The sequence below is a fragment of the Populus trichocarpa genome, chromosome 2 (assembly GCF_000002775.5).
Source record: "Populus trichocarpa isolate Nisqually-1 chromosome 2, P.trichocarpa_v4.1, whole genome shotgun sequence".
In the NCBI taxonomy this organism is placed as follows: Eukaryota; Viridiplantae; Streptophyta; class Magnoliopsida; order Malpighiales; family Salicaceae; genus Populus; species Populus trichocarpa.
In genome coordinates, this window is record NC_037286.2 from 8,012,747 (window position 1) to 8,029,137 (window position 16,391).

The following is a 16,391-nucleotide window of genomic DNA, read 5'->3' on the forward strand; positions in this document are numbered from 1 at the left end:
TTACAGAAAGCAATATAGAAAGAAAGAAAAAACCAAACTCAGGCGAATCTACAAACCTGAGTTAATCTTCTAAACTCATATTTTTTGGAATCCTAAATGTGGTCAATAAAAAAATTCAATTCCTAATAAATTTAATGTTAAATGATAAAAAAACATTAATTTTATTTTTAAATATCAAAGTAAATAATTCAATTTTAAAACATTTATTTTCTATAAAAAATAAATTTTTTTTAAAAAAAATTACTTTCTAGCATACCATCTCTTAATATTAAATGTTAAGGATTAGCCATGTAGAAGATTGGTGGCCAAAACTGGACCCGGGAATAGCATTGGGTCATGTCTTATGGGAAGGTGACCTGGACTCTTTTCCAAACCCATATAGATACAAGCAGAGTTGGCAAGGCTTATTTTGCCCCAACCCATCATCATATACATGACTGGTTAAATTGCTAAGGAAGTAAAAAGAGAGAAGCAAATTACAAGGCGATAAAATGTCACGTATCATTTATAAATGGGAGAACATGACTCTCTTTTTTGTTTTTTTCTCAAGTGTTGAAATTAAAATGAATCCTAATAGATTATGTTACTTAAGTTAATTTAATATATTTTTTTTATTAACGTTGGTGTCCGGATCAACTTGGTGCACACATCAACTAATCCCATGGACTTTAAAGTTAACGACAAAGTAAGCCTCCAGTAACCATTATATTAGCAACCACATAACTCGAACTTGAAACAAAAAAGAAAGCAAACTTCTTAGAACATGCTTGGTAATGTGATAGCGGTTGCTTTTCAAATAACTTTTTATACCGAAATATATGTCAATGATGTTTTTTTATTTTTTTAAAATTATTTTTGACATCAGCATATCAAAACAATTCAAAATATACAAACTATATTAAATTTTAAAAAAAAATTAATTTTTTAAAAATACGGTTTGTGTCGTATTCCCAAACGATTTTTTAATCTGAATCTCTTGTTATTGTACTTACTTGGTTAATTTAATAACTTTTTCTTTCTATTTTAACGGGAGGGAGGGAGGGAGGGAGGGAGAGAGAGAGAGAGAGAGCCGGAGTGTGGATAGAATAGAAGAAATACACAGCACAACATCCGCCAATCAGAATTCAGAAAATCACACAGACCAAATCAACAAATCCTCCACTTCACATCTCCAAAAACCCCCCCTAGCCTCTCTCATCAAGGAGCAAAAGTCAATAATTTTGCTCCGAAGCCTGCCACACTCCACTAACCTTTTACATCCAAATAAAAAAAAGGAAGCCAGACCAAACCAACAACCACACGCCCCCTCCTCCATCTCCACAAACTCGCAACAAGTAAAACCCCTGTCTGAAATCGTCTCCTAACGCTGAATGGCTGTTGCGAGTGGATTTGCGACAACTATTTCGGGTGCCAAAATGGAGACATTGCTATCGTTGAATTCTTCTTCTTATTCTACATCATCTGTATTCTTTGTTTTGCCACAGGATATGCGGGTTTCTTGCAAACCCCCTAGAAATAATTATAGGAGAAGAGTCTTGCTGAATAATAAAGGAGGGGGGGTGAGATGCGAGGTTTCTACTGCTTCGAATGATGTTGCTCTTGCTGCTGAAATTGACCCGGCTAGAGTCTCTAGCATGTCTGCTCTTGAACAGCTCAAGACCTCTGCTGTTGACAGTGAGTTGTTTTTCTTATACTCTTGAATTTTGTTTTCAGATTCCGTTGTTTTTACTGATTTTTGGGTTTCTATCCCGATTCTCAATTCTAGCCTTCTCAACCGTGAATGAGTTGCTTAATTGTAATTTAGATCGCTATCTAAATCAAAAAAATTGCGTGGTCTTTGTGTGTGGTTTTACATTTTATAACATGCGAGTGTGTAGCAGGGTTCTGAGATTATTTTTAATAAATTCCAGTGGCAAACTAAAATATATACCTTAATCATGTATTTGGATTCTGAGATTCACAATCAGCGTCTAACCTTTTTGCATCTTAGGATGCAACAAAGGAAATATCGGTTTGGGTTTCAGCATTTTCCATAGAGGGTATAATCATCAAGTTTTTGTGGTGTTATTGCATTGCTGATGGTCTCTTTGTTGATTTCCACCAGGATATACAAAAGAGAGGGCTAGCATCGTGGTAATTGGGCTTAGTATTCACACCGCACCAGTTGAAATGCGCGAAAAGCTTGCCATTCCAGAAGCTGAATGGCCCCGAGCTATCGGGGAGCTTTGTGGTTTAAATCACATAGAAGAAGCCGCTGTGCTTAGCACTTGCAATAGAATGGAAATATATGTTGTTGCCCTATCTCAGCATCGCGGGGTCAAAGAAGTGACTGAATGGATGTCAAAGGTGCTTTCTTGTTCCTGTACTTGGTTTATCATGGAATTTAAGAGAACCTTCATTTTTACAGTCCTATTTACTCCATCAGTGCGTAGGAAGAGAGTTTTTCTTCCTATAAAGAAAATGCAGGATTAGACTTGCCATTATAAGTTAATAAGAGGTGGTCTAGCTAGACGACCTTGAGCGATTAAAACTTTCTATGCTATCACCAAGTTTACTGCCATTGAACGATTCGGATTTTCCTGTCCTGATTTTGCTTTAATATACGTGGCATGTGAGCTTCTCATGCTTTCTCAGGTCTTGTTTTTTCTAAAATGGCATTTAGTTGTTAAAATATTATTTCTCTTCTTTTCAGACAAGTGGTGTCCCTGTTTCTGAAATTTGTGAACACCGGTTTTTGCTGTACAATAATGATGCTACACAGCATCTGTTTGAAGTATCTGCTGGTCTTGACTCGCTTGTTCTTGGAGAAGGTCAGATTCTTGCTCAAGTTAAACAAGTTGTCAAAGGTGGCCAAGGGGTTGTTGGTTTCGGGAGGAACATTAGTGGGCTGTTTAAGCATGCAATCACTGTTGGAAAGCGGGTTAGAACCGAGACAAATATCGCTGCTGGGGCTGTTTCCGTGAGCTCAGCTGCTGTTGAACTAGCTTTGATGAAGCTCCCTGAATCTTCTCATGCCAGTGCCAGAATGTTGGTAATTGGGGCAGGGAAGATGGGGAAGCTTGTCATTAAACACTTAGTAGCAAAAGGTTGCACAAAGATGGTAGTTGTAAACAGAACAGGGGATAGAGTTGCAGCCATCCGCGAGGAGTTGAAGGATGTTGAGATCATATACAAGCCCTTTCCAGATATGCTAACTTGCGCTGCTGAAGCTGATGTTGTTTTCACAAGCACATCATCAGAAACTCCATTATTTGTGAGAGACGATGTTAAAGATCTTCCTCCTGTTGGTTCAGAAGTTGGGGGTTCGAGGCTATTTGTTGATATCTCTGTTCCCAGAAATGTGGGTTCATGTGTCAGCGACCTTGAAAATGTGCGAGTTTACAATGTTGATGACCTGAAGGAGGTTGTGGCTGCTAACAAAGAAGACCGCCTGCGAAAAGCAATGGAAGCTCAGGCAATCATTAATGAAGAATCAAAACAATTTGAAGCCTGGAGGGATTCACTGGAGACTGTTCCTACCATCAAGAAATTGAGGGCTTATGCTGAGAGAATCAGACTTGCAGAGCTGGAGAAATGCCTTTCAAAAATGGGTGATGATATCTCAAAGAAAACAAGGAGAGCAGTGGATGATCTTAGCCGTGGTATAGTGAACAAGCTCCTTCATGGTCCGATGCAGCACCTGAGATGTGATGGTAGTGACAGCCGGACTCTCAGCGAGACCCTTGAGAATATGCATGCTCTTAACAGAATGTTCAGCCTCGAGACAGAAGTGGCTGTTTTGGAACAAAAGATTCGAGCCAAACAAAGCCAGAAGTAAGTTCCAACATAAAATAGCTTAATGACACTTCATTAACCTCCGAATTGAATAAGAGGAAATCTTCCTCAACTTTCTGTGAATGCTGCCCCCAAGTGTAAACTTCACTTTTTTATGAGTGAACTGTGATTCCCTTGAAGGAACACGTCCATTGATTTATTTGGTGCAATACACTGTTTTCAATTTGGAAATTGCTTCTTTTTTTTTTTTTTTTTGTATGCATCCAGTGTTACCAGTAGTATCATCTTTCTAGGATACAGTAGGGTGATATAGAGGTGAGCTTGATCCGTGTATCGATTTGTTGTAAGAGTTCATGGCATGTATCCGGTATACTCTTATCGTTGTAATTAAGTATATACTTATTTTAATATAAAGCTGCCTTTTACTAGTATCTCTTTCGCGTGCACGCCTGCATGATGCACGCACCCTTTTGTTTGTTTAGAAGGCTGGAAAGGGTGAATGTGGAAGGAAGTGAAGGGAGAGGGTAATTATTATTCCATCAGCCAGTTTGGTTAACAAGGGAGAGGAAAAATGGGAGACGCCTGAATTGGGCAGACTGCAAATTACAGAATATGGAAGGATGGGAGGGATCCTCCCCTCGGGCCTCGCATGCACTTTGGAAAAGCTCCTGTGGGCTTTGGCAACCATGAAGTCCCAATAACTTGACTGCTCTTGGTTCCTGTCAAAGAGGGACGCTGCTTCCTGTTTTTATCATCTCAGTGATCAAATGCTGCAAGGGATGGTGGTCAATAAGCATAACAGGAAAAAAAAAAATGAAGAATACATGCCAATGCTATTTGTGTTGCGGCTCCAAGTTTCAGACAGAAAATTCTCCATCATGGGACAATAATTGGTCACCAACCCAAGTGGTTGGATAAAAAGTAGGAGCTGTGTTTTGTTGTCCAACCAATGAGCTTGAGCTTAAGGGTTTCTTAAGTTTGGGTTTACGATGAAAGGATAAGTTGATTGCAATCCCCAAAATGCAGAAGGAGCTGATGTGTCTAGAGCGTGTTTGGCCTCTGCTGTATTGTGCCGTGCTATTTTGTGAAATTCAACATATCAAATTGTTTGACAATGAACTGTTGTGGTGTTCTGTTAGTAAAACTACTTAAATTAAAATTATCATTAAAGATATAATTTAAATTAAATATTTTCTTTGATAATTTAAACATTATTTTTCAAAAAATTAAATGAGTTGTTTAAGAGAATTCTTTATTTGAAAAATACACAAATATCATAAAGATAAAAAAACAGTAAAAAAAAAAACAATAATCAAAACATCGCATGGTTATTTTTCAATTAATAATATAACTAAGATCAATACAAACTGAGAACTAATATACTTGTAATAATATTAGTTAATCTTAAATATTATTTAACTATTAGATTAAATATTAGTTAATTATTACACTTAAAACAAAAATGATTGAGGTTAGTTAATTTTCAAATATTTAGGTTGTCTTTGTCTTTTAAATAAAACAAGTACTCTTCCATTTGCAAAAACATAACTTCCCGTGATTTTGGAAATAGAAGCTAATATATACACTTAATCTGCTCTAAAAAAGAAATATCCTTCACTTTTAAAAAGTTATACACCTGATTTTTTAAATCTTAACCAAGCACCTTTTTTTTTTTTGGTGCTTTGCTTTAAATCAAACAAGTAAATTTACAAAAATAGAGGGCCAAACAAGCTACTAGTCCAAGTATGTAGGTCTAAACCATCAATTAGAAACATCAATTCTAGTTTTGAGCCCAAACCTGGCTTGATTTACATGTCTAGACTAGTGAATTAGTCGTAAGAAAAAATCAAAATGAATATAGGCTTTTTCACAACTATTTTGGTGGGCTTTGACTTTTTTTTTGGAACAGTTTTTTTCACAAATTAATTTTGGTGGACTTATAAACCGACACGAACACCTATATTAAAAAAAAAAAAAACCACATTTGGCTAATACAACCATCATTCACATAGAAATAGGCTCTGGGTCACCATTTCATTCTTGTTTACAAATTCTGATAGTGTTCTATTTCCAATACCAGTAAATACATTACATTGGATTGTTTTACTTGCAGCTTTGAGAGGGTAAAAATTATGGTATGACACGTGTACGTTGCTTAAAGATTATTTTCTATTTGTACTGTCTATTACCGTCCTCCAGTTTCCTAATCTTGTTTCCCCCAATAATGCTATCGGTGCACATCCACCTCGAGTTGACTGGACACAATGCCTTCCTTGTCATTGTCAGTGATGGTTTTTTAAAGTAACTTCGCATGAGTTTATCCATCGCTCCATTTTTCACTGCTAGGACAAGCCATCTATGCATCTGCCTGAAGAATCCAAAGTGCGTGCTGTGCGGTAGAAACCAACGATAAGATTTGCAAAAATTGTATCATGAACAGTCGTTTTATTATATTGCTGGTTTATAGTAATTGTGCATTGTTACAGGACACACTTTTCAAGATCTATTTTTATTTAATTGTTTAGTAATTAAAATAATATTCATAAAAAATATGAATCAGATTATGGAGGAAAAGTGTGTTTTTGTACTCAAAATTGTTTTTTGTTTTGACAACATCTCAGTAACATGGTTTATTGCATAAAAAGTAATGAAAATTAAAAAAATATTCATTTGAATTAAAGAGTAAATAATGTATCTTTTCTATACAAAAAAATTATTTCTTATTCATATATTTCTTTTTTGTCTTGACAAAAGAAATTATCAGAAAAATATTTTTAAAGTAAGAACTTAGTATGTTATTGAAAGTAAGTTTTGATTTAAAAATAAAAATAAAACCATGATCTATCATTTTATGCACTTATATGAAAAACAAATATAAGATTAATAAACATGAAAAGATTATATAAAGAAATTTAAACTATAAAAATAACAAAATAGATATTTTATTCATATTAATTATTAATGAGCAAATTTTTTCAAAATATCTAAATATTAGATTAATACGTAATTATTTATAAAGTAATTGTTAATATTACCATAAAAAAGCTCAAATCTTCTTAAAAACTATGTCATGATAGGGTAATTATTTAAATAAATAAATTTATTTAAAGATAAAGTTATTATAATTTTTTTAAAAAAATATTAAGGGTTATTTAACAAAAAGATTAGGTGCGTCTAGTTTGAAAAAAAAGAACAAGACACACATAGATCTTGAAAGCCAGGTTTGTGCTCTTGGCTTTCTTTGTTTTTCAAAATTTGCAAACGACATGTTGTTCACCCTTTTAAAATAAAATGAAGGACGCATTGTCCACCTGGGTTGACAACGTGTTATCTTGTGGTTCAAATTTTAGCTTGGCTGAAAAGTAAGAATTAAAGTTTTTTGACATAAAAATCTTAAATTTGAACTTGTTTTAACAAGAAAACACACCTAAAATACCCTGGAAACCTCTATAAAGTCATTACAACCTTAAAACACAATTTCATGAGATTAAAAATTGTAAACCAAATCAAATGAAAATAAAATAATGGATCTTGATCTATTATTTTTGGTAAGTTGAAGGACAAAATCACTTCAATTTAAACTACGCTCTTTAAAACGAACTAATTCACAACAAGATTAAACATTTTGATTGATGAAATACGGTCAACCAAACACTTTCTCTCTTTCCTAACATCTAGGAATCGAAACATGATAAAAATAAAGTTAAGGTTGAATAGAAAAAAAATAGAGACCAAACTGAAGTTTCTCGCATCCTTTGAACAATACAAACAAAAAAAATTTGTGTTTTTTTTGTTAATTTTGTTAATTGCTATTTTATTTTTTTAATTATAATCTAAAAGATGATAGTTGTAAATTGCACTATAGGAATCTACATTTTATATGTATCTTATATGTGTATCTTGTGTTATAGTAAAAAATCAATGTCTTTTAGGTTTTTTTTTTTAAATTTAATGTATATATCCTGAACAATCCTACTACATAGGGAAACAAAACAAGAGGATTGAGTTTGTTTGTTAATGCGGTGAGGTGTGGTTGAAACTGTGTTTTACCTCAACCATAATTTTAAAAATCAATGTGTTTTATGGTATTGTGTTAGCTTTTGTGGTTGTGGTTTGAAAAAAGTTGTTTTACAAGAGATACTTTTAGTTGAGGTTTGTTTGATATTTATATATGTTTGGTTAACATTGTGGTTGAAATTGAGGTTGAACAAAAAGTAATTTAATGTGTTTGGTTAAAAGAATGCTTTTCAAATTAAGGTTATATATATATATTGATGGTTTTAAATTTAAATATTGTAGATTTAACTACTGCTATTACATCATGAAATAAATAATACTTATATCAAATATTTTTTATTGTTCCATTAAACTATCTACAATTTCATCACGTACGAAATCCATCCGACAAGGACTATAGTTTTCTTGGTTTTTTAAGTGCACAACAACATCAGGTAAAATATCACCAGAAACAAAATTGAGATTGCGATCAAATTCTGCAAATGCTACATCATCAAGCGATCTTCTTCTAATTTTTTGAATAAAACACAATTAAAAATAAAAATAAAAATTGAATTTTTTTTAACTTGGTCGGACCCGATTCAATGCATTTAACTTTAGACCGGACCCGGTCCGGCCGGAACAGTGGAGAGTGATTTATAATTCACTCTCCACCGTGTCCGCAGGTTTGCGGAAAGCAGCTGAGAGCTGCTTTCCGCAAACCTGTGGTTTTAACAAAATTTAAATGGGTCTCACGTGAATAGTTAACTGTGGTTCTTCGTTACCAAACATTTAACATCTACGGTTTGCTTTAAAAGTTACCGCAGCCGTAGCCGCGTAAATAAACGGACACTTAATTAATAAATAAACACCACTGTTTTGCATAGTTTCCAATGAAAAATCTCTCTAGAAATCTTTATTATTTTTTTAAGCCTATTTTTTAAACCATAAATGCAAATATAGAAGCTATTTCGTTTTCCTATAGCTAATCTTTACCATCGCAATGGTACATGTAAATATTTTCTTCCAAGATCATGTACCTAGGATTGAGGATTGCAATAAGAGAAGGAAAAGAAAAGAACATTGAAATCTTTCCCGGCGATCCTTCTCTTTCTTTTCCCAGAAAGTTTAAAAGTGCAATTGATCCTGCGAACGTCAAAAGGTTAAAAGGGGCTCTAAAATCAGAAAGAATGTGGTGCATCTTTTGTAAACACTAGCACGTACGCCCATTTCATGAGGAATTCCTGCCCCTATCAGCATATAAAAATTCACACACACGTCCCTCTCTAGCTATGGAATCAAACAAACTCACGACCCCATCGTGCTTTTTAGTCACAAACTAGGAGAAACCATTGCTTTGCATTGATAGCTGTGTTATTTGCTACGGAGAAGTCACATTTTAAGTGAGGCTCGTCCAGCAAAGCAGGCTTTAGAATGGTCCAGTCCCTAAGAAGTGACATGACCACGCCTCGAACTCAATAGATTACGAGAAATTGTATTTGAAATAGAGTAATCAATTTACAAGCACTGGAAAACAGATAATAAAACGTTTTAAGATCAGAGGATTGGTATTTACTTCGATTTACATTAGTCAACAAATTTATAAATTGAATTTCTTTTATAGATTGATTCATATATATATATAGAGAGAGAGAGAAGAGAGAGAGGGAGAACAGATTAATATGCTAGAGAAGAACACGACTTTGCCCCCTCCTGTTGATCTAGTTTTGCTAGCTTGCTCGCCTTCACCGTTGGAGAAGTTAAATTCTGATTGATGATGGTGGGCCGTTTCCTGAGACTTGGACCAGACCACGAGTCCTTATTTTGATGCAGCCATAGACTAGGAGAGAGTGATGCAACACTGCAAAGAAATGACTAAAAGTTGTCCTAAAGAACTGATCTAAAGACGACCAAATCTAGAATAAGGGATGCAACATTACACAGACAGCTACAAATTGATTGATGGGCAAGAGCGAGGCTATGACAGAAACGCGGTAAGATGAGGATACTGATTGTCCGATTAAATCATAAATCTGAGGAAATTCATGTTAACATCTCTAATGATTGTCTTAGCTGCTAATTAGATCATAAACATATTTCAAAACGTAGTGGGATACAAGATCAACTGCATTTGAAATCAAGAAATTGTTCAAATTACACAGAAGAGGTCGGGCCAAAATGATGCATGGAACAGAAAAATATATAAAAGCAAAACATTACATGGGGGACCTAAGCCCATCAATATCACCCCACTCTCAAAGGGGTCCAAGGCACTTTCCTCTTCTTCTTTTTTTCCCTTAAAAAAAGAGAAAGAAAAACAGCAAAGGAATCATAACAACAAAATGATTCAATCATCATTTCAAGCCCCAGCAACCTCAATGATTCTGTCCTATTACCATTGATTCCAAATACACATGACACGGTCCTAAAACTAGCCCACTTATTCGTTAAAGTCCTAAAACGATATGATTGTTAACTAGGAACAACAACCATAAACAAAAAACAAAAAATAAAAAGCTCCATTATCCTAACATTTACACCTTTTTGTTGAAGAGATGATGATGATGATCTCCTACAAATACAATACAAATTCTCTCTCAACAAGAGCTGTGGATTGAGTTTTTGAAAAGGAAAAAAAAGCACAAAACAAAAGACAAGCTTTGAGCACCCACCCAATCAATTCCTGTGGGGTATCGATCTCTCTAATGTTATCACTCCCCCCCCTGCAGAAAAGACCGCGCCGTCTGCTACCAGCTTGTCCCCCTTTTAAATAGAACTATGCTTCCAAATCCAAAGTTTTCTAATATTTTTCTCCCATGAATTTTTAACAAAATCAATTATTTCACCCTATTTTTTCCACCCGTTAAAATCTAGCATTTTCAAAGCCGTGCAAGTCACTGACTCTATTCAACGACTTTTTCATTGTGGCTACTTTAGCCAGCTTCTCAGCCGCCCTCCAAGCTGAAGTGGGGGTAAGTGGCTCGCCATTCTCATCCATCGTAACCATTTCTCTCCGCCGTTGCATCATCATTTGCTGCTGCTGCTGCTGCTGCTGCTGCTGCAATTGATGATGCTGCTTCCGCCATTGCACCTCTGCCAATTCAGCCTCCAACCTCCTAACATACTCGTCAGCTGATATTAAACTAGACTGCAATATCAAAGCTCGAGATGATACGAGCAAGTGATGTGCACTTGTAAACTCATTATGCTCCACGAGCCGCCTAGCCTCGGCCAAGGCTCGAGTTGTGATAAACAAATTACTCAGATGTTGGATCTTAGGGCCTGTTGACGGGAGAGCGTGGGGCCGTGGGACTAGTAGAGACTGATCACGGTCATACACGACCTCTTGCGTGGCGGGATCTTTGTAAAGGCATCGAGCAGACATCACATGGTGGGACCCAACAGCCGATTGTGGAACTCTCAGCTCCACTAACAGCTCCCTCTCTTCTTCGGCGTACAAATCGCCAAGCCGAACGGAACCCGAACCGAGCACATTTGGTCTCGAATTGCAAGGATAAACCGCTACAATTTCAGCAGGAGCGGAGCTGGAGGCGAATCCAAGCTGAATTCTTAAATCCTGCACCACAACACTCAATAAACCACCAACACATTTAGCAAAGGCATCCTCAGCCGGCTCCTGGCTGTTGCCACCGCTTTGACCAAACCCAAATGAATGAACCGGGATCTCGATATGTGCAAAGCGTGTAGACGACTTGTGGATAGACGTGTGCCTATGATTTGAGTTATTATCCGATACCCTCTCGTCCTGACCGTCTGATAATAACATGATGCTGGCCACAGGATTTCTCTCCCTCCTGTCTTCAAGAACCTTAGTCGCTTTCCTCAAAGCTTCACCAACACTACTGCCTTGACCACAAACAAGTCGGTCAATAATGCGCCGAGCTGACCGCTGTCCATTGGGCGTCATTCTCTTCAAAGGCAATAGCCTTTTAGGACTACTCGAAAAGGCCACAATAGAAAGTCGATCAGCCGAGCCAAGAGAAGAAATAACCAGACGCATGGCGCGTTTCAGCATTTGCAACTTAGCCCCGGTCATGCTGGCACTAACATCAAGAACCGTTATCAAATCAATGGGTGCTCGACGGGAAGGGTCTAAAAGAGATGCTGTTGAATTTGAACTGTTGCGTGTGGTTAGTGATGGCAATGGTGGTGGAGCTTTCACTCTCAGAGCCACTGCATAAGTTTCATACCCGCGGCCTACAGATATGACAGCTACTTCTGGCAATAATCTGACCTGAACATTCCTCGAAAAATCTCGGTCATTGATTGAAACTTCATCCGATTTGACGACTGAAGTAGAATGGGTGGGGAAGAATCCTTGAAATTCTTCAACACCGTCATCATCGTCATCCACACTTTCGTCAGCTTCAGGAATTGGGTTGAATCTGGCACCGGCAGTTGGAGATAATAATGGTTCATCGTCATCATAGGATCTTGAATCGGAATATTTTGGTGTTCTTGGTTGTGGTTGTTGTGGGGTGGGTGTGGGTGTGGTTGGGGTTTTTATGGCTCTTGGTGATGATTCTACAATGACAACCTTTTTCTCTTCAACTTTGGTGATGGTGTTGGTGCTGGGGTCTTCTTCTAAATTATTGTCATTTTGGTGGAGGTTTTTGTGGATGGCAAGTAAAGGAACATCTTTCCAGGTAGAGTTGCAGACAGGGCACACAAGACTGCCATGCTTACGAACATAGGAAGCTATGCAAGGGAAGTGGAAGGCATGTGCACACTCTGCTGTGTAAATTGCTGTGCCTTGACCTCTTTTTACGCTATTCAAGCAGATTCCGCAGCTACTCTGCAACAACAATAAAACAAAACCCATCAATTGTCAATAAAGTCAAATCTCTTTATGATAAGTAGCAATGAGATCTCAATCACACCGAAAATCAGCCTTCTTGAAATTAAAGATAAAACTAAGAGAGAGAAATAAGAATCTTTTTTCATAGAAATGGAGAAATCTTACTCTGAATTTGAAGCTATTCTTGAAGAGAGACAATTTAAGAGGAGATCTAGGAGAAGATGGATTTGAGCTCAGTAGTGATTTGGGGTTTTTAGTAGTGGTGGTGGTTATTTTCGGTGCGGTTTTGCAATGGAAGGCGGGGCTCTCGTTTGTTGAAGGAGAGTCTACAGTATTTGTGCGGCAACGCAGGTTGGGATTTTGAGACGGCAAACGAGGCGTACTGGGGTTGCTTGCACTGGAGAAAAATCCTAGCTTTGCACACCTTCTGGGGCTAGGACTTGGACTTGGACTTGTGGTTTGTTGCTTATCAGAGATTGTGGTTTCTCGGTCTCTAGGAATTGTTGTGCAAAAAGCTCTTCTCCAACCGGTACCCATTTTTCAGTTAGGGGCCAGAGCAAGAATCAAAGAAATCCCCACCTTTCTTTTACCTTTATAGAGAGATGAGGAAGAAGATAACAGAAGGGAGTTTTGTTTTGAAGGATCAAAGGCTGACACTGAAGACAAAAAGAGTGCAGGATTGAATTCAGAAATACAACAGCAGCATGGGATCAAATGAAAAAACAAAATAAAGGCGATGAGACAAAGAAGTGAGATTTATAGATTGATAGTATAATATGAATAGAACCCCAAGTCTGTATTTCTCTCTCTCTCTCTCTTGCTCTTCCCCTCTTTTTTATTGCTCTATACCATCGATAGCCCCGAAAAGATATCTGGCAGAAGGCAAAAGGCTTTGATGAGATCTACAGCTCTCTCTATCTCTCTCTATCTCTATATGTTCGATGCACAGAGAGAAGTTTAGCTGTCTATATATCCATCTTGGAAATGGTTAAATAATGAATTTACCACGGTGACTGACATCTGCTGGTTATATTTACTTCTCCGGTCAACGAAAGCTAGCCACATGGTTTAGCTACGCGTATCTCTTTATTTTTTTTTTAAATAATTTTTTTATATTTAAAATTGTTTTGACAACCTATTAAAAAATATTTTTTAAAAAATATAAAATATATTATTTTAATATATTTTCAAATAAAAAATAATTTAAAAATATTATTTTAATATATAGCTTTAATAAAATCATATTTTCAAAGGAAAAAATATTGATAAAAAACCGTTATCTCATTTAAAAATATAGCTAATTGAAATTCACATGACTAATCCGAGGGGAACACAAACCCAAAGAAACAAGGTTTTTTGGCATTGAACTAGGAGATTGCATGGCCGACTTAGGAATTGGCAAAGACAATCAATCGTATATGATTTAACTCAATATCCTTTGCTTTTTTTTTAGTTCAACCAAACCAAAAACCAGAGAGACCAGCTTTACTGTCAAGGGTTTGTTCTTCTAACCATCGAAGTTCAAATCTTGAATTACTATTCAGATTTTAAAAAAATATCAATTAGAGCTCGATGACAAGTCAAAAAACAAATCTTAAAAATGGTTTTTCTTTAACAAGGCGCGCGATCCTATTGCAAGATCCATGTAAGAATGTGTAGCCTTCAACATCGTAAGAATGCTAGCAGAACCATAACTGGAACTACTTAGAGCTCGCCTGTCTCTCCTGCATGATTCACAAATGGTAGTTGTTCTTGTTCTCTCCTGCACGACTCTGGAAGAAGCAACATCAGCCGTTGATCTCTTTTTGTCATTTTAGCATGATTGCATTGATCAATTAAAAAAAGAATCTCTTAAACGTGGGACCGTATAGGAGGGGTAGTTGTACGAGATATAGGTACCTAGGATTGGAGGCAGGCTACCGAAGTAAAAATGTTTTTAGTAGGGAGCTAGAAAGGCTTTTGATATACACATGTCAGGAACTAACATTGCATATTTTGAAATTTAATTGCTGTAGCGCAGTAGAAAGTAAAGACATTAAATGCGTCTATAGAAGTCAGATTTTCTCCAGTGGCTCATACGCCCATTGGACTTGTCCTTTCTAGGGGTGTCGGTAGTTTGCAGGGCTCTTTCAAATCCTTTATGTCCTACTTAACATGTCAAAATACTTGCCCCGAGAGGGTCCGTGTTTACCACTTATCGGGGTCCAATTTTTACCTCGCTAGGGTGGTAAATTTCTGTTTTAAAAAATAATGCAAGGAGAATCCACTGTGCATTTAAATGCATGTTTACTAGTATAATTACTATTATGCAAAATCATTACAAGATTAACTGTGCGACCATTTATTCTTTTTACCTTTTAGAAACACAGTATAATAGTTATACCACCCTAAAAAACAAAATGTTTTAAAAAATTGCACATGAATTAATATTTGATTTAATAAAATTTTATTTTGTACTTATCTTTTCAATATTTTTTTCATGAGGTTATTTCAATCATGTGTCTATAATTATATAATTAATGGGTTAATCCAGGTTAATTAAGATATTTTTTCATTGCTTTTTCATAATTAATTTTTTTAATGATTGTTTAATAATTGAGTTTCGTGGTTATATTTTATTTGCTTTTGATAGAATTATCTCAGTATCACAACTATATCACATATATGAGTTACCGGATGAACTTGAATCAAATTGTTTTTTTCTTTTTTATTTTATCGGTTTTAGTTTCATTTTATTTTTCGTTGTTGCATTTTTTCTATTCATTTGAATTAGTTAATTTTATTAAACATAATCTAGTCAGTAATTTTTTCAAAAAAGATAGATTTTCATCAACTTAGCATTTATTTTCATATTGGAAAAATCTGGGTAGGCCCGCGTTATATCACGTCCCCGTCTAGTAATTAGCGATAGTGAGATTGTGGTGTAAAATGCATATGGAAGATGCTGTCATGCCGTGAAAGAATCTGTGCTTGCTTGCATACATAATGAAGACAATATAGCAGAGAAGGTCGAAAAAACGAGCAGCCAACTAGAAGGGGTAAATATTATCCTTCATGACGACAGGAGATAATGTTAGCTTACAGGAGATAGGAGCAATTCACTTTCCTTATCTGAGATATGGCGATTGAATCTACACATTCTAACTGTCTCGGCCTCATCTCCTGTTCATTTTCATTATCCAAGTATCAGTATTGGTTTTGATAGAGATCCTAAAATGGGATGTATGATGGTAGATGCTTAACCAGATACTAAAATCTTCGTCAAACATGCACTGCCCCTGGTTTCTATATTTGTTCTCGACAAGGGATCCGGTGGTCAGTAGTGATCATGGCTTCAAAAGATCGGGGGGGGGGGGGGGGGGGGGGGGGTTGCCCTCCAACTTTATGGTAAATATTCTAGCTAGTCAATTTTCTTAAGAAGTTTTCAATTCGATCCCTTCGAATAAAAACTTCATTTCTCTTTCTTGGCCACTTAAACATTTATCTTATTAACTCTCATAAGCAAGGAAACCCCCCCCCCCCTCCCCTTCAATAATATGCATGTTATTTTAATGTTCAAAGATATTTAATTAACATAATAATAGTTATTTACTTTCTTGTCTAGTAAATAGAAAAAATAGGATATTGAGAACAAGTAAAGCTAAAAAAAATCAACAACAATTCAACACAAGCAATGAATATTTGTAATATTATGGAAATATATCACTACGATATTCCTTAAACATCCCAATGATCATATTTGTTAACAAAAAAAAACAAGAATGAAATCATTTCATAGAAAGAGAAGTGAAAAAAAAATGAA

General features: G+C 36.0%; 2 protein-coding genes across 2 annotated transcripts; one reads left to right on the forward strand and one right to left on the reverse strand.

Moving 5' to 3' along the window:
* Positions 1–1,070: 1,070 nt before the first annotated feature.
* LOC7461831 (glutamyl-tRNA reductase 1, chloroplastic) lies at positions 1,071–4,005 on the forward strand. Its single transcript, XM_002301069.4, has 3 exons — positions 1,071–1,674; positions 2,105–2,346; positions 2,693–4,005. Exons 1-3 carry the CDS (start codon positions 1,371–1,373, stop codon positions 3,815–3,817), a joined length of 1,671 nt encoding a protein of 556 aa, XP_002301105.3. The 5' UTR covers positions 1,071–1,370; the 3' UTR covers positions 3,818–4,005.
* Positions 4,006–10,102: 6,097 nt separating this feature from the next.
* Positions 10,103–13,602, reverse strand: LOC112326632 (E3 ubiquitin-protein ligase WAV3). The gene is made up of 2 exons (XM_052450540.1): positions 12,755–13,602; positions 10,103–12,586 (listed from the first exon to the last, which is right to left on the reverse strand). Exons 1-2 carry the CDS (start codon positions 13,124–13,126, stop codon positions 10,634–10,636), a joined length of 2,325 nt encoding a protein of 774 aa, XP_052306500.1. The 5' UTR covers positions 13,127–13,602; the 3' UTR covers positions 10,103–10,633.
* Between the last annotated feature and the right edge of the window lie 2,789 nt (positions 13,603–16,391).